Source organism: Hemiscyllium ocellatum, chromosome 10 (genome assembly GCF_020745735.1).
Source record: "Hemiscyllium ocellatum isolate sHemOce1 chromosome 10, sHemOce1.pat.X.cur, whole genome shotgun sequence".
Lineage (NCBI taxonomy): Eukaryota > Metazoa > Chordata > Chondrichthyes > Orectolobiformes > Hemiscylliidae > Hemiscyllium > Hemiscyllium ocellatum.
This window is the reverse complement of record NC_083410.1, coordinates 3,180,557-3,199,258: the sequence shown is the minus strand read 5'-3', so window position 1 is coordinate 3,199,258 and position 18,702 is coordinate 3,180,557. Positions and strand designations below refer to the sequence as shown.

At 42.9% G+C, this 18,702-nt stretch overlaps 1 protein-coding gene across 1 annotated transcript in view; it reads left to right on the top strand.

The window, feature by feature from the left end:
• Window positions 1–17,861, top strand: part of mcm3 (minichromosome maintenance complex component 3) — a 39,539-nt gene extending 21,678 nt beyond the window's left edge. Inside the window, exons 12-17 of the mRNA XM_060831192.1 lie at window positions 7,026–7,176; window positions 8,049–8,189; window positions 12,714–12,808; window positions 13,239–13,351; window positions 14,204–14,294; window positions 16,104–17,861. Of these exons, the coding sequence (XP_060687175.1) occupies window positions 7,026–7,176; window positions 8,049–8,189; window positions 12,714–12,808; window positions 13,239–13,351; window positions 14,204–14,294; window positions 16,104–16,302 (790 nt within the window). The 3' untranslated portion in view covers window positions 16,303–17,861. The remainder of the gene's footprint in view (window positions 1–7,025; window positions 7,177–8,048; window positions 8,190–12,713; window positions 12,809–13,238; window positions 13,352–14,203; window positions 14,295–16,103) is intronic.
• Window positions 17,862–18,702: the final 841 nt, after the last annotated feature.

Genomic DNA, 18,702 nt, shown 5'->3' with positions numbered 1-18,702 from the left:
AACCTACCAACACACTTAAATAGAACTAATGAACCTAAAGGAACCAATAAAGCAACCAGCAAAATGCATGTCATCTACAAAATGCCATGCAAGGACAGTAGCAAACACTACATCAGACAAACAGGCAGACGACTAGCCACCAGGATACATGAACACCAACTAGCCACAAAAAGACATGACCCACTGCCACTAGTATCATTGCTTACAAACGAAGAAGGACACCACTTTGACTTGACCCTCGACAAGTTAAACAGAGACATGCAGGACACGTCCGAGAGGCCTGGCATTCTAACCGGAACTCCATCAATAAACACATCGATTTGGACCCCATCTGCCATTCACTGAGAAAAAGAACAGGAAATAATATCACCCACCTTAAGAAGGCATGGCACATAAATAGAAAGAGGCACATACTACCAGCACTTTACTGGAGGCTGACTGATGATGTTACCTAATACAGTGACGAAATATCAGAAAACAGTTCAGCAAGCAAGTGTAGATCCAGAACCTCAACCTGAGCTACAGACCTTCACATTTCTCTGCCTCCTGAAATCGCACTTCTCCAAAGGTGTATAATAGATATCTCTGAACAGGCCAAATAGAAAATATCGACAGACATATTATTACACACTTCTGGAGTAGGTGGCACTTGAACCTTAGCTTCCTCGTCCGGAGGTAACGACACTGCACCTGCCCCACGAGCCGTATGAGTTATCTGAACTATTTGTTAATAACTATCTGTCATCTGAGGGAATGCCTGAGACCTGTCAAGACATATTAATGAAGGTTAACATTGTGTGATTCAGTTCTATAATAGTGGGGAAACTATTAATGAATGCAATATTCAATTCCCTCACTTCCTTCCCTGCATCTTTATAACCCTCACACTGCTCCTGGTGAGTAGTATGGGTAGGAGATGGGGGTGAGGGCATAGAAGCTGGGTTCTCTCTGTTCCTGGTGGACATTGAATGTTACCTTTTTTGTTAATTGGGTTAAATTGGGTTGTAGGAGGGTGAGTTTTAAGGAGTGTAGCTAACGGAAACCGCTATCTCACATAAGAGTGGATTGAATTCTGTTCAAATAGTTATTTTTTGGAGTATAACTGTGACGTGTTCCTGCTATTCTGATATGGCCTGAATCATCGGGCACAAATGCAAGTGCTTTTCCTTTTAGTGACCATATTTCCCACATATTAATCTCTCACACCTATCAAAGTGGCTCCTGTGCAAACTTTCGAGATGCTCCATTTCCCTTCTCAATTCTGAGCAAAGTTGATTTCACCTCAACTCTGCTCCCAGTCAGTCAGCAAATGTTATCCATGCTGCAATATTTGCTTCAGATTTCTGAGGAGCCTCTGAAGCAACTTGTGAAAATCCTTTAAACATCCATAGCTTCAGCCCTATTTGAAGAGGAAATCAGATCAAGGTAGTCTCTTAATGAATCAGAAAAAGGTTGCTTGCAAGTGCAGCAGGTCATTAAGAAGGCAAATGGAATATTGTCCCTCATTGCAAGAGGGATGGAGTTTAAAGTAGAGAGTTAATGTTGCAGCTGTATAGGGTGCTGGTGAGGCCAGACCTGGAGTACTGGTTTCAGTTTCAGTCTCCTTGCTTGAGAACGGATGTAGTGGCACTGGAGGAGGTGCAGAGGAGGTTCACTAAGTTCCAGAGTTGAAAGGTTTGGCTTATGAGGAGAGATTGAGAACTCAACATAAGAACACACATGAACGTGAGTACTAGGAGCAAGAGTAGGTCATCAGGCCTCTCGAGCCTGCTCCTCTATTCAATCAGCTCGTGGCTAATCATTACATGGACTCAGCTCCACTTACTCGCCCTCTCACCATAAACCTTGATTTCTTCAGTTTTCTACCTTAGCTTTAAAAACATTCAATGAGGAAGCCTCAACCACTTCACTGGGCAGGGAATTCCATAGATCCCCAACCCTCTGGGTGAAGAAGTTCCTTCTCAATTCAGTCTGAAATCTGCTCCCCCTCATTTTGAGGCTATGCCCTCTTGTCCTAGTTTCACCCACCAGAGGTACGTAAATGCCCCTGATTCTCATCACCCCAAGTCGAAACTAGAGAAGAGACATGCTTTTGACGCTTTCTATCTTGCACTCATCAAAACAGATAGAAAAATGCTAAATTGCAAAGGGAGTAATAATTTATAAGGTGAGGTAAGTGGTACTGATTGTTGATACATTCCCATGGAAAGTGTACCTTGGAGCTCAACATCAAGAGTCGAGACCAAATAGCTTCTACTTCTCTCTTATCTATTCCCTTCATCATTTTATATTTCTCCAAGATCCCTCTCATTCTTCTAAATTCCAGTGAATATAGTCCCAGTTCCCTCAGTCTTTCCTCATAAGCCAGCTCAGAAGAAAAATTGCTTTTAAAGTCCTTCACTATTCATCAACTGTCCCGCCATAAAGTCCTTGCTTCCCATCTACTTTAGCCAACTCCTCCCTCATCCTATTGTAGTCTCCCCTGTTTAAGCATAGGACCCTAGTACTAGATTTTATCTTCAGCTTTCCATTTGTATTCTAGATTCAACCATTCTGTGATCACTCCTTCCAAGAGGATTCCCGTGACATCATTAATTATTGCTGTCTCATTACACAGGACCAGATCTAAGATAGCTTTCTCCCTCGTCAGTTCCGTTACCTGCTGTTCAAGAAAACTATCGCAGACACACTCAACAAACTCGTCCTCAAGGCCACCTGACCAACCTGGTTTGTCCAATTGACATGTCGACTGAGATTAGACTAGGATTCTATTCATTGGAATTCAGAAGAATGAGAGGGGATCTTTACAGAAACGTATAAAATGATGAAAGGGATAGATAAGGTGAAAGCAGGGAGGTGAAACAGGAACCAGGGAGCATAGCCCCAGAATGAGATGGAGTTAAATTTAGGACTGAGTTGTAGAGTAAGCCCAAAGGATAGTGAATCTGTGGAATTCCCTGCTCAGTGAAACAGTTGAAGCTACCTCATTGAATGCTTTTAAGGCAAAGCTAGATTTTTGAACATTAAAGGAATGAAGGGATATTGTAAATGGACAGGTAAGTGGAGCTGAGTCCACGCAAAAGTCAGCCATGAGCTTATTGAATGGGGGAACAGGCTCACGGCGACTCGGTGGCCTATTCCTGCTCCTGATTCTAATCTTGTGATGTTTTTATATTTGGCTGTTATCAATCCTTGTCGATCACATCATGATTTCATCTTTGAATTTGCCAACTGAGGGACACCATTACCACCTCTGATTTCTCGATCTACGGTAAGATAATGTACTTATTAGTTATCCCATCTCTTCTCCCAGTGTTAAGAGTTTAATTGATCATACTAATAGTCCAGATGTCTTACTACGTCTTACGGCTCTGGACAAATGACTGGGCTGTGACATTTAATTACAAGTTGCATCAATTAAACAAAGCAGGAAGGGCAATGAAATGTGTTGATGACTAATTTTAGTAGTCATACCTGGGCGTCCTCTTTGTGGAATCAAAGCCACTGATCTGTAGTGTGGTTGAAGTATAAGCAAAGCTGCACCTAGTTATCAGATTGTAAAGTGTTGAGTCGAGAAACTTGCATCCTCTGGACCTGCAACACAGACTGACTCACACCGCCCTCCTAACCTGCAATCCTCTTCCTGACCTCTCCGCCCCCACCCCACTCCGGCCTATCACCCTCACCTTGACCTCCTTCCACCTATCCCACCTCCATCGCCCCTCCCCCTAGTCCCTCCTCCCTACCTTTTATCTCAGCCTGCTTGGCTCTCTCTCTTATTCCTGATGAAGGGCTTATGCTCGAAACGTCGAATTCTCTATTCCTGAGATGCTGCCTAACCTGCTGTGCTTTGACCAGCAACACATTTGCAGCAGTTGCAGGTTTGAGTTGTCTCACTCTGAGTCTGGGTTCAGAATAAATTATTCAAAGCTGCTACACATTTGGCGGTAGTATTTGGGTAACAGGTCACTAACCAGTTATAGTTTTGACCTGGACTAAATTAATTCATAAACCACTTTAACCCCTCCTACCTGGTTTAAGTTAAATGTAACGAAACACTGCAGAATCTTGATGTATAGGATGTGTGCTAGCCTTTAGGAAGAAGAATGAGTCAGAGTCTGTCCCTGCAATATTATCTCTTACTATTACAATCGACCTCTGGAAAAACTTGCTTCGTTCTCTGTTCTCGACCTTGCACTGCAAACGGACCTATCCTGAATAGAGGTGGTATTGCAGGATTAAATTAACCTTACTGAGTCTTTTGCACTAAGGATTAGACAGTAGCACTGTGCCCCTCCTTATAGTCAGCAAACCACTGCACTGAGTGAGGTTTTAACTGATATATTTACAGGAAATAGATTTGTGCAGTTATTTCATGATATTGATATTAAATACAGATAAAGTAAAGCTGGTTAAATTTTAGTAATCCTGTCACGCTTTTTTTTATTTTTGTAATATGAAAATTATCAGTTCTGTACTTCTCCAGTACCTCTACTGATCAGAAGAGATTCACTAGTATGACGCCAGAACTAGAGGTTTTACTATTTTGGAAAGGATTTGAGGCTCATTGGCCTGGAGAAGGCTGGGTTTCTAACTTGTTTGATGGTGTACGGGAATTGAGCTGGCTTTAAGTAGGTGTAGGATGCTGCCTGGCCTGCTGTGCTTTGACCAGCAACACATTTGCAGCTGTGATCTCCAGCATCTGCAGACCTCATTTTTTACTTTAAGTAGGTGTACCTTTTATTATTTAACTTCCTGGTGCAGCAGCTTCTTATAGCCAGTTCAAGAAAGTCACTGGCCTTGTGGATTATCCTTCTGAGTTAAGGATAAGTTAAACTTCTGAGTTGGGTGGCATGGTGGCTCAGTGGTTAGCACTGCAGCCTCACAGCACCAGTGACCCAGGTTCGATTCCTGCCTCAGGCGACTATATGTGTGTGTGCACATTTTCCCCCGTGTCTGCATGGGTTTCCTCCAGGTGCTCTGATTTCCTCCCACAATCCAAAGATGTGCAGGTTAGGATTGGCCATGCTAAATTGCCCATAGTGTTAGGTGCATTAGTGAATATAGGGTAAGGGGAATGGGTCTGGGTTGGTTACTCTTCAGAGGGTCATTGTGGACTTGTTGGGCTGAAGGGTTTGTTTCCACACTATATGCAATCTAATGTAATCATACAACTCATGCTGAGGAACCCAGATCAACCCGGAGTCAAAATCTCTAGTTGAAATTGGTTGTGAGGATTTTTAATGTTCAACAGCATGCCTCTACAGGAATATGTGACCGTGAGGAGGTCTTCTGAATGCTTTGAGCTTTTTCTGATGTTCTGTTAGTTTGGGGCTGCTCTTACTGTTACTCCATATTGTTCGGATTTTTGAATTTAAGGATAAAACAGAAAGTGATGGAAATACTCTGCAGGGCGGGAGTGTTGGGGAAATGGCAGTAGTCTGGGCACATGTTTACTTTTGCGATAACCAGCTCAAGATCTTTGTGGAAACAGTGCTTCCTGGCAATACTGTATTTTAGTTCAAATTAACTGACGTACCAGACACCTTGGAGTCACTGCTGTGGGAAATGTCACGCTCGTGTTCATGGTCCTCACAAATGAATATCAAGGGATATAGAAACTCACTGTACACAAGTAGCCAAGCTCTCTCTATTTTTGTTTCTCATAATGACTGAAGAAATAATTTTAATGAGCTGTACAGCGCAGTGGTGATGTGAAAGTCTAGTCGGTAGCTAGATGTGACTAACTCTTATTTCTGTTTAGTCGTGAGAAATAAATACTAGATGCTGTCACCGAGTGCGAGATCTTTATTGTTTGAAGAGAGTTGGTATCTCTCATACTCACTAATCTTGTCTCTGTGAAGGGTAACTCATCACTAAATATTGTTTTGATTCTTGTGTTTGTTCGTCTCCTAATCTGATGGGCACATAGGAGCAGGAAGAGGCCTTTCAGCCCCATGAGCCTGTTCTGTCATTCAGTGTGATCATGACTGATCCATGGCCAAATGCCATATATCTGCCTTTGGACCATATCCTTTTGTACCTTTGCTTAACTCTATCTCAGAGTTAAAATGAACAACTGATTCAGCATCCAATACCATTTGTGAAATTGCAATCCAACCCTCTACCATCCTGACACCCTCCTGAATGGTCTAGCCCTAACTCTTCGACAATGTCCCCTAGTTTCAGCATCTCTAACAAGTGGAAGTAATTTATCTTTATCTAGCCTTTCATTTCCTGTTAGTGTTTTGAAAGCTTTGATCAGATCATGCCTTAAACTTTTAAATATTAGAGAATGCAGGCCTACTTTGTATAATCTCTCCTCACATTTAAACCCTGATGTACAGGTATCATTCTTGTAAACCTACGCTGTGCATTCTGCAAGGCTAATTTATCCTTAAGATGTGGTGCCCAGATTTGTCCACAGTATTCCAAGTGGGGTCTGACTAGGGTTTTCTGTAACTGCAGCATGACATCTGTACATTTGTACTCCACTCCTCTTGACATAAAGCTTTCCTGATTGTATTCTGCACCTGATGATAATCTGTGTTATATTATGTTCTGGAATTCACTTCGTGGTCATTGTGGGTCAGTACACAGCAGGTGGACTGCAGCGGTTCAAGAAGTTAGCTCACCACCACCTTCTCAAGGGCAACTAGGGACGGCCAATAGATGCTGACCAGCCAGTGAGCCCATGTCCCACAATGAATTATTTTTTTAAAAACCTGTTTGTGATATTTTAAAGATCTATGCACCCTAGCTTCCTAACTCCTTTGGACATCTACCATATTAAACTACTTTACCATGTAGAAAGTACCTTGATTTAACCTTTTTAAGTCCAAAATGTTTTGTGGCTACTATTTATATGACCATTCACAAACTTTTTCTTTGGACTGGTTGACTTTGCCTTCAACGTCCAGAGATACACATTGGGCATTGCCATGTTATTGTTGCTCACATGTCCAGTACCTTTGTCTAACTTAGTATGATAACCAAATGACTTGCCTAATGCTCTTGTGTTGCAGGGAGAAGATTGTCAGCATGGAGTTCATGCGCAAGTACATCCACGTTGCAAAGATTGTTAAACCTGTGCTCACTTCTGAGGCCGCAAACTACATTGCGGAGCAATACTCCAATCTGCGCAATCAGGACCAGATGAGTTCTGATGTTGCTCGGGTTTGTGGATTTATTTATATTACCTAGAATTTCACAAAGCATTTCTTTGAAGATATTTCATGCATTTCCTGATCATGTTTCTTTATGATTGATACACACCTCGATGGAGTGGCCCAGGTATCTGGGCACACTTGTTCTCCCTCAGCTTTGTTGGTTGATAGGGTGGCCCTTTGTTTGATGTATGGGTTGTGTATGGTAAGTGGGGAATACTGTGTGCTGGTGGCTGCTGCTGGGTCAATCACTTCCCACCCCAATGGTGTTTGTGTTGGGGAGGGTGATGTTTGTGAGAAAGAGCCCCTGGATATTATGATCAGCTAATCTCTCAGCCGCGTTTTGGCCTTGTTTGTACTGTAGTGGCTCTTGGTAACTCGTTGAACCAACCGGCTTGTTGTAGGTTTACCTTCCTCTTCAGAGCACCTCTTCATGTTGTCATGTCCTGGAAGCCTGTATCCTTGGGCACTGGTTTACAGGTTTCTTTGAGAGGGGAGGGGAACCCTGTTTCACATCTTCAGTCTTGAGCTCAGTGACTGATTGTTGATGGCAGCTGGAGTTTTGCCCTTCTATGTCACACATGCCATCTAAGGGAGTTGGCGGGGAGGGGGACAAGCTGTTTTATTGCCATTGTGTTTTAAAGGCGAATAGTTTCAATGTGTGTGTGTGTGTGTGTGTGTGTGTGTGTGTGTGTGTGTGTGTGTGTGTGTGTGTGTGTGTGTGTGTGTGTAACTTGCTCTGCAAAGTCAAGTCTTGATACAAGCTGTGGTTTAACTAGTTATGTTCTCTCCCTCTCTTTCTCTCCCTCCCCCTCTCTGTCTGTCTCTCTCCCTCTCCCTCTGTCTCTTCCCCCACCCACCCACTAACCCAACCCAATTCAGACTTCACCTGTCACAGCCCGAACCCTGGAGACCTTGATCAGACTGTCAACAGCTCATGCCAAAGCCCGTATGAGCAAGACTATAGACATGCAAGATTCAGAAGCAGCAGCTGAGCTGGTTCAGTTTGCGTACTTTAAGAAGGTGAGAACATCTTGTAGCATACACTTTAACAGTGCTGTCCACAGTTAGTGAGGACATCATTTCTGTACCTTACACAATGTTTCTGGTAATGGCGATTATTATTGAGTTGTTACACTCAAATGAATTGAGATCTAGGTCAGGTGGGCAATGACCTTCTCGAATGGCAGAGCAGGCTTGAATAGTCTACTCCTATTTCTCACATTTCCTATGCAGTGGCAGAGTTTCCCAAAGTGGAAGGGATGAGGAACCCCAAGTGGGCTGTGAGCTATGAGACAGCAGTGGTTGCCAGGGAGCTCCCACCAAGTTTCAGCAGCTCTGCTCCACTTCCTCATTTTCAAGCCTCGAAATGAAGTCTCAGTGGGAGAAAGTTTGGGCAGCACTGTGCTGTTGTGACACAGTTGGAACCAGTGCACTGATTGCAGTAGAAAGCACCTTGCCCCAAACAGGTCAATATGCTTAATAAATACCAAAAGAACTGCAGATGTTGTAAATCAGAAACAAAAAAAGAAATTGCTGGAAAAACTGAGGTCTGGCAACACCTGTGGAGAGAAAACAGAGCTAGTCTTTTGAGTCCAGTGACTCCTCTTCAGAAGCAAGATCAACTTTGGCACAATGGGGAGTGCAGGAGGGCATGCCAGCACTAGACATAACTAAAAATGAAGGGGAGCTACCAAACAGTATCAGCAGCAAGTGATGGACAGGGCTAAGCGATCTCACAACCAGTGGATCAGATGTAAACTCTAGTTTTGCCACATTCTGATAAGAATGGTAGTGACAATCAACTTCATGGATAAACTTTCACAAAGCTCCCTCTCCTCCAAGATAGGGGGAGCCAAGCACATTGCTGCAAATATTTCCGCTTTCTCCTTGACACTTCAGGCTGAAGATTAGTGCAGAGTGTGAAATAACTCCAGAGCGACCAGTACCCCATCACTAAGTCACTCTTTATTTTCCCGTGGAAAGCCCTTGACACGGATCAAGCTTCTTTATAGCCAGCTCTGAGTGTCAGGATGTCTGACACTGTAGTGGTTCTGTTCGCCGAGCTGGAAGTTTTTGTTGCAAACGTTTTGTCCCCTGGCTAGGAGACATCATCAGTGCTCTGGAGCCTCCTGTGAAGAGCTTCTTTGATGTTTCTTCCGGTATTTATAGTGGTCTGTCCTTGCCGCTTCCTGGTGTCAGTTTCCGCTGTCCGCTGTAGTGATTGGTATATTGGGTCCAGGTCGATGTGTTTGTTGATGGAGTTTGTGGATGAATGCCATGCCTCTAGGAATTCCCTGGCTGTTCTCTGTCTGGCTTGCCCTATGATAGTAGTGTTTTCCCAGTCGAATTCATGTTGCTTGTTGTCTGAGTGCGTGGCTACTAGGGATAGCTGGTCGTGTCGTTTCGTGGCTAGTTGGTGTTCAGGTATGCGGATTGTTAGCTGTCTTCCTGTTTGTCCTATATAGTGTTTTGTGCAGTCCTTGCATGGTATTTTATAAACTACATTAGCTTTGCTCATGTTGGGTATTGGCTCCTTTGTTCTAGTAAGTTGTTGTCTGAGCGTGGCTGTTGGTTTGTGTGCCGTTATGAGTCCTAAGGGTCGCAGTAGTCTGGCCGTCAGTTCTGAAACGCTCCTGATGTATGGTAGTGTGGCTAGTCCTTTGGTTGTGGCATGTCCTCGTTCCTCGGTCTATCTCTTAGGCATCTGTTGATAAAGTTGCGCGGGTATCCGTTTTTGGCGAATACCTTGTATAGGTGTTCCTCTTCCTCTTTTCGCAGTTCTGGTGTACTGCAGTGTGTTGTAGCTCTTTTGAATAGTGTCCTGATGCAGCTTCGTTTGTGTGTGTTGGGGTGGTTACTTTCATAGTTTAGGACTTGGTCTGTGTGTGTTGTTTTCCTGTGTACCCTTGTGGTGAATTCTCCATTGGGTGTTCTCTGCACTATCACGTCTAGGAATGGGAGTTGGCTATCCTTTTCTACTTCTCTCGTGAATCGCATTCCTGTGAGTGTGGCGTTGATGATCCGGTGTGTTTTTTCTATTTCCGTGTTTTTGATGATTACGAACGTGTCATCGACATATCTGACCCAGAGTTTGGGTTGAATTTGTGGTAGGGCTGTTTGTTCTAACCTTTGCATAACTGCCTCTGCTATGAGTCCCGAGATTGGTGATCCCATGATTTGTTCGCATATCTGATTGTTGAATGTAAAGTGTGTAGTGAGGCACAAGTCCACTAGTTTAAGTATGCCGTCTTTGTTGATAGGTTCCGCCTCCTGTTTTCTGTTCTGTATATACAGTAGGTTGGCTATTGTTTCTCTGGCTAGGGTTTTGTCAATCGAAGTGAACAGTGCCGTCACGTCGAATGAGATCATGGTTTCTTCTTTGTCTATGTGTGTATTCCTGATGGCGTCCAAGAATTCCTGTGTTGATTGTATGGAGTGTTTGGATCCGCTGACCAGGTGTTTCAGTTTCTGTTGTAGTTCTTTGGCCAGTTTGTATGCTGGTAGTGATACTATGGGTCTGAGTGGGATGTCTGGTTTGTGTACTTTGGGTAGTCCATAGAATCTGGGGGTGTTGTTGCTTTCTGGTTTCATTCTTCGTAGGTCAGCTTTGGTTATCTGTCCGTTTTTTTGTAGATTCCTTAGTGTGTTATTTATTCTATTGGTGAGTTGTGGTGTGGGGTCAGAATCCTTCATTTGGTAGGTGTTGGTGTCTGCGAGTAGGTGTTGTGCTTTTTTGATGTAATCTGATTTATCTAGGATGACAGTCATTCTGCCTTTATCTGCCGGTAGTATGATTATGTTCTTATCATTTCTTAGTGCTTTCAGTGCTTCCCTCTCCTTGGTGTTGAGGTTATGTGTTTGTCTTTTTCTTATCATCATAGGTACAACCGTTTGTCTCACTGTTTGTTGTGTCTCTTCAGACACAGCAATGTGCTTGGCTCCCCCTAGCACCCGTGTGTGTGTGCGGGTGTGAGACACAGTGAGAGACACAAGGTGCACGAATCTTTATTCAGTTTCCACCACAGGAAGAAAGGAAACACCCAAGTGCACTCTTGTTTATCCCTCTTCTTCTTCCTACTCCTCCTTCTTTCTTCCTTCCTTCCTCTCAGAAGGTGGGGCAACTGGTCCAAAGACAGTCCCCTTCCTCTCAGACGCAGTCAAGAAGGAGAGTCCTTGCATGCGCACACACACTGATCCAGCTCCCTCAAGAACCAGCTCTCAGAGTGAAAAAAAGCTCTGGCACTTCTATTTGTTTATGTTTCCTTTTTTTAAAAGTTTTTTATTTAACCCCCACACTACTGCCTAACTGCAGTAGTGCTTATTTTCTTCCCAGTACCCATGTTATGTGTGGGCAGGTGTGAGAGACAGTGAGAGACACAAGGTGCACAAATCTTTATTCAGTTTCCACCACCAGGAAGAAAGGAAACACCCGAGTGCACTCTTGTTTATCTCTGTCAGCCAGGGCCTCCTAATTGGACAAGGTTAACAGCCCCAGTCAGGGAACTCCCATTCTTTGTGGTCCACCTGGCTGACCTTATTGCAATCACTGCAGAGTGTGAGATTCATGTCGGTCTCTTATTCCTGATGAAGGGCTTTTGCCCGAAACGTCGATTTTACTGCTCCTCGGATGCTGCCTGAACTGCTGTGCTCTTCCAGCACCACCAATCCAGGTCTCTTTTAGGGGTCTAATGCCAAGACTTCCCAACTCTGTGTCATTTTCACCTAAAATGCTCAAAGCTCATGGAGTTCTTAGATTGTGAGCTCCCTTACAAGCAAGGTATGCAATTCTTAAGGTCAGAACTACCACCTTGCCCGACTCTGCTGTAAGTTTGCAGCTGCGATACTGATTAAATGTCCAGTGGTTTTGCTGGAATTCTGACCTCCTTCATACATCATACTGCCCTTCAGGGTAATGGTCTTTTGCTTCAGTCCAGTTTTCCCAACCACATACCTGTGTGTTGCTTTTATTAAGGAACCAATGCATTAAGACACTTTTTAATTAGTTTTATCCTTACAACTTCTGGAGCAACTCTTGCTGGAATGGTGCCATTATTGTCTGTTAATCAGCTCAGGTTGTATCAGAGGATTGGGTTAGTAATGCACCCAAGGATAGAGTTAGTGTACCTGAGAACAGTATGATGGGATGTGGACATCACAGGCTGGGCCAGCATTTATTATCCATCTCTACTTGCCCTGTAGCTGCTGCTGGTGAGCCACTGAGGTTAATTCCAGCATTTTGGCTGAGCGACCCTGAAGAAAGGGTGCAGTTTAGGACATTGTATAACGTGGAGGGAACTTACAGTTCAGCACCATGCTGTCATTGTGGCAGAAGAGTCTGCATTAAATGTTTTGAGCTCTGTGTGTCAACGTGCTGTAGGAATAGCCGATTATTCTCACACCCATCCAGTTCTGTTACATACCAACAGGAGCAGTCTAACTGTACTGCTGATTGGATCCTGTTCCTCCCTGTCACGGTGATCCGATTGAAGAAAAGTGTTCACTTTCCCAGACAGCCATCGAGCTCTAATGTTATGTTTTGTGTAGGTTTTGGAGAAAGAGAAGAAACGTCGCAAAGAAGAGAGTGATGTGGAAACTGAGGAGGAAGAGGTAATCCAGGATGATGGAGATAGCAAGAAGAGGTAAGAGTATACAGTGTGAGAATGTGCACAGAGTACTGGCAAATCCAGGCGCTTATTTGTTTACGTGTGTGCATCAGTAAGGTGTGTCCAAGATCACCAATTTAATTGATCTTTGTTCTTGATAGCTGCTGCACACTGCAGGAGCTCGCTGTATTCTCAGATGGGGCCCCGTCTCGTGAAGAGGCCTCAGGTTTAAGACTGAAGTACTGATCGGCAATGGGCATGTAATGAAATGACGGTCTTTGAGAGGCTTAAGCATAAGCTTAATGCAGTCTTTCGTTTGACATCAATTACCGCCTTCTCTTTCTTGGTATTAATGGATGCCCACACAAAAAGCATGAAACATTGTCTCAGTTGATGAGACAGTAACTGGGAGAGCTGTATTTGTTCGCAGTGTGTGTAATAAAGCTGTCAACTCTGGTCATCTTAGGAGGAAAAGTCGAGCTAAAGATGGTGAAAGCAGGAAAAAGAGACGGGAGCTGAAGGAGGGTGAGCAGTATGATCCCTATGACTTCAGTGACGCCGAGGAAGAAAGTCCTGATGGTAAGTCCATTTTTTTTCTCTCAATGCAGTCTGAGTGTATGACAGCCATGCATTCAGTGAGGTGGTGGACTTCCTGTCTTCAGTTTGGATTGCATAGTGAGAGGTGACTTGGCTGTTCATGACAAAAACCTTTTCAGCTATCAGAAAACAGATTCATATTTTGACTCAAAAAGAGCAATTGCTTGCTTTGAGGTTGGTTAATCAAGGCCCAAGTAGTAGTGATTAGCTATTAAATCTAACAGGTACATTAGGTCAAATTAGCAATCTCATCTAGTGACAAGGTTGGAATAACAGTGACCTAAACTCAGCTGAGTGTTCCTGTGCATAGCTCCTGGGTGTTTCACTAGCTGTAACATTATTCTGAGCCTTAATCTCATTGAGTGCTGATTATTAATGCCCTTTCTTGTTTACAATTTTCATGAATTGAGACTTGAGGTAACGTGAGGGTTTGAGTTGAAAGATTTCTGCTCTGCTTCTGGAGGAGTGGAGGTTGTACATGAACAATGACTCCATCTTCCAAAACTCAGCAGTCAGGAGGTGAGGTGGGTGATCTCTTCCCCAGTAGACAATAGGTGACTCTGCTTAAACATAAATCCTCTTCCCTCCTTAAGAGATGTTGAAAGCGAAAACCAAACCATTTACCGAGACATTGGTCAAGTTCTGAAATCAACATTAAAGAAGTCTTCAACGGTACGTTTTGAAAATCATACTGTGATCAGCCAAATCCACCTGATGTTATGAAAGAAAAATCCTGTTTGATGAAGAAGCTTTTTTTTTTCATGCATGCAGCTAGTAGGGTAGGTGTAATTTACCTAGATTCTGATTAAGATTCTGATGTTATTTGCCCCTCAGTCCTGCCACATACTCCAATGACCGTAGAGCCGGAGGACCAGATGGACACCAGTGATGAAGCTGCTAAGAAGTCTGAATTGAGTGAGCAAAGGTGAGTCTTATCAGTATCCTGAAACTATGTGACCAAGGCTATCAGCAATGGAAAAAGGCTCTTTGGTCCATTGTGTCCACGCTGGTCAAAAACAACCATCTAACTTCTGTAATCCCATTTTCCAGCATTTGGCCCGTAGCTTGGTATGCTTTGACATCTAAATACAACTAAAATGTTCAAAGTTTGGGAGAAGATTGTAGTTCTGTTCGCCAAACTGGGAGTTTTGTTACAAACGTTTCATCCCCTTTCTAGGTGACATCCTCAGTGCTTGGGAGCCGGAGGAAACTTCACAGCTCGGCGAACAGAACCACAACAACTACTAAAATGTGATGAGTTTCTGCCTCTACCATTCTTAAAGGCATTGGGTTCCAGATTCCCACCACCCTCTGGGTGAGAGGGCTTTTCCTCACAACTCTTCTAAACCTTTTGCCTCTTCCCTCCATCAACGGGAAATGTTTCTTCCTGTCTACCCTATCAATGCCCCTCGTAATTTTTCGGGCAGATTTAGATTGCGTGAATGAAAAATAATCTGGTAGATGGGGTATAATGTTGAAAAGTATGAAGTTGTTCATTTTGTCAGGAAGAATAAAAGGCAGAGTGGTGTTTAAATAGAGACTGACTGCAGAATTCTGAGGTGCAGAGGGATCGAGGCATTCTGGTACATGAGCCATGAAATGTTAATATGGAGATACAGCACATAATCAAGAAAGCTAATGGGATACTGTCCTTTAGTACAAGACAAATTGAACAGTAAAATACAGATGTTCTCCAGTTATACAGAACATTGAGACCACATCTTGAATACCTTGTGCAATTTTGGTTTCTTTACTTAAGGAAGTCTGTTGGAGATAGTTCAGAGGAAGTTTACTGGGTTGATATCTGGGTTGTCTTATGAGGAAAGTTGGACAGACTGAACTTGTTTCTGCAAGAATTTCGAAGAGTGAAGGGTCACTTGATTGTAGTGTATTTAATTCTGACAGGGTGGATGTGGAAGAGATGTGTCCTCTTGTGAGCCAGTCCAGAGTTAGGGGATGCTTGGAAAATTAGGGATCACGCTTTCAGAACAGAGATAAATAAACTTCTGTTTTCTGAGTACTGCATGACTTTTGATTTCTCTGCCTTATTGAACAGGGGGATAGGTTCTTAGGCAGGGAACCGAGGGTCCACAGGGGGATAAATGGGAATGTGGAATTCCAAACAAAGCTAATCAGCTTGGCCTTACTGAATGGTGCAACCACCTTGAGGGACAGTATATCCTCCTCCTAATTCATACATTCTCATGTTATGGGTGATATCAGGCAAAGTAAACTGACCTTAATCAACAGGATGAACATTCCAGCTTTACTGAAGGAGCTAAGTCTCTTATTACACATTGATTTGGGAATTGATTCATCTCTATAGGAATTTAACTTGAAGGACCAGATTGTCATAGATTGAAAGTTTGGAGCAAGTGCTGTATGACTTTTGGACTCCCTTTGTGGAGTTACATGAGCACAAACACGCAGGGGTTAATCTCAGAGGATTCTAATTTAAGATGACTGTAACCTGAACAAGACTGACATTGATAGAGCTCATCTCTCAGTCCCTCTAGTTAACGAATAAGTAAAACATAGTATTGGGGGAGAATCATAGAATCGGGATATCTTGATGTTTGCAGTATGGTGCTGCACACTGAGCTCAAGCTCAATATATTTTTACGCTATTATTCTGCTCCATTCTGTATTAGGTAACTGTACTTTGATCATACTTCCTCGAGGATATTTGTATGCACTATTTGTTGGTTTCAACATGTCTTTAATTCTGGCACAGGTTCAAACAATTTAAAGCTGCTCTCCTGGATGCTTTCAAGACTGCACATGCTCAGTCCCTTGGCATGCAGACTCTGATGGCATCGATCAACAAAGGTAACGAGATGCCATTCTCTGATGTGGAGGTGCAGACTGCCTTGGACAAGATGCAGGAAGACAACCAGATTATGGTGTCAGATCAGATCATCTTCCTGATCTAATGACAGTGGTGTTTGTCAACTGTGTGAGGGGCAAGTTCATGGAGTGAATCAGTGTCCAGCTGAATTAAGTATTCACCACTCTTATTAAAGTATAAGTGCTGTCTAAAGGATGTCCCACAATTTAATGCACCCAATCCTGTTGTATATAATTCAGATTTCAGCTGAATGCTTCCAACCCTGGTATCTTACCCAATCCTTGTACACTCTCGCATCTCAAATTGCTTCAATTTCAGTACGTGGGTTACTTGACCACCATGTTGGGCACTGTTTGAATCTTTTAATGCTGTTGATAGGATGGAAGTACAGCCAGATGCAGAGGGCACATTATCTTTAGCTCTGAAGAAAAAAAAAGTGCCTTTCAACATTTGTATGCAAGCTAATCTCATTAGGTTCCCAAGAACTGTTTGTGCAGTTGGAGAAGAAACTAACTTATTAATCTTTAATTCAAGGTGTTAGTCTAATGTGGAGCCCCAGAGTTCGGGGGCCATGTGGGGTGATTGAGTGGTATGCATCTTTGAAAGACTTGCAGTAGAGGTACTTCAAAAGAAAAGTTGTGTTTTCTGTTGACTATCAGTAACTCCTGACAGATCTGCTGTTTGGTGTGGTTGGAGGGGGCGGAGGCTGGAGTTGATTTTAATCGTTGTTGAACAGAGGGATTACATTTTGTTCCTGGTAATTTTGCAGGTACCAAAATTTAATGAAAACTGGGATTTTAGATTGAAGTGAATCAGGGAGTGGTGTTTGCCTCTGGGTTGCACATGAGCTTTAAACAATCACAAAAACACTGTTATGATTTGGGGTAAATCATAGGGAGTGGAATGCTGTTCTCCACCTTTTGGCTTGGAAATTACTGCAAGACTTGGCAATACTTTCTCACTACATTTTTAAAAAAATATTCATTCATGGGATGTGAATGTTTCTGGCTGGACCAGCATTAATCGCCCATTCCCTTTTGCCCCTAGAGAAGATGATAATGTCCTGCTGCTTTGAATTGCTGCAGTCCCGTGTTCTGCCAGTAGATGCACAATGCCCTTAACACATGGACTGCAGCAATTCAAGAAGGCACCTCACCACCACCACCTCCAGAGCAACCGGGATGGACAGTAAATCCTTATCCAGTCAGACACCCACATGGCAAGAGAGAAAAAATGCATGCAGTGAGAAAATGTCACTAACCCATTGTAAATTCCAAATGAAATAATGGGTTAGTCAGTGGAATCCCATTTCCCTGGCATTCAGACACCATAAGATTACATTAAAGCAGCATCCTAGCAAGAGGTAATTACTCTACAGCATCCAGTGTAAAATGCCCTGACCTTGTTACGATCCACTGTCAGCAAAGATCCAGACTTGCAGGTCCATTGAATCCTCCGTTGAAAACTGGCAACACATCTCCCTTTCAAGTATTCCATTTAACCCCAGCAACAGTTTGCTCATGGATTGATAACACTTGGTTACCTCTCACTGAAGGTTGGGCAGAGAGGCAAACAATAAGCTGTGCTGAGCTTGTGTTATGTGCTTTTATTTTGTTTCGATAATAAAGCTGAGTTTTTACTTTTTTTTGTGGAATCTGTTCAGTTCAAAGAAGGATTAATTATTTTTGGTTTCAATATGAGATGTTCCAGTTGTACAAGTTGTGTGTAAGATCATAATGGAAAGAAATGTATGTCTTGTTCCGACTGCAATATCTTCTGACCTTGTTTTTCTGTTCTACTTTCATACATTCCATCTAGGTCTACTCACTAACTTGTAGAGACCATTCTTAGTTCATTTGTAATTTGCGGTTTCAAGAACCGCTTTTTTTTTTAGTTTTTTTTGCACTCAGATTTTCACAGCGCATTCTGGTATTGCTTTGGCATTCCTTCTATCCTGAAGATGAAAATTCATTCTCATTCCTTTTTAAAAAGCTGGAAAACTGTAAGAGTGTAGCTGCCTCTGGAGTGACAATCCCTGCTGCACATTTTCCATTCAGGTGGTGTAACTCCCAAAAATCCTTAAATTGTTCTCAATGATTGCTGGTGAATGTGTTAGAAAGCAATCTTTCTTTGTTTCCATTAGCTCTCCCAAAACACTGGTGCTGTATTTAGATGGTTTTGTTTTTACTGTAGGTCATCATAGTGTACACGTACAAGACTAGCAAGTTATTGTAACTTGCACCAAATAAAGCTGGTGAGAGAATTCTTGGCAACTTCATACATCAAGAAGATTTCTCAGAAAATAAAGATGCATTTGTTTGCATATAGCACTCAACAGACATGAAGCTTTCAGTGTGGTGCACTAGATACATCTGCAATAGTTTTGGCATGAAATACACAAGCTACTTTAAGACATGAAAAGTTGTGTTGTGTGCAGTAAACCATGCAAAGATAGACTTTTTGCTTTTTTAAACTTCTGTACATC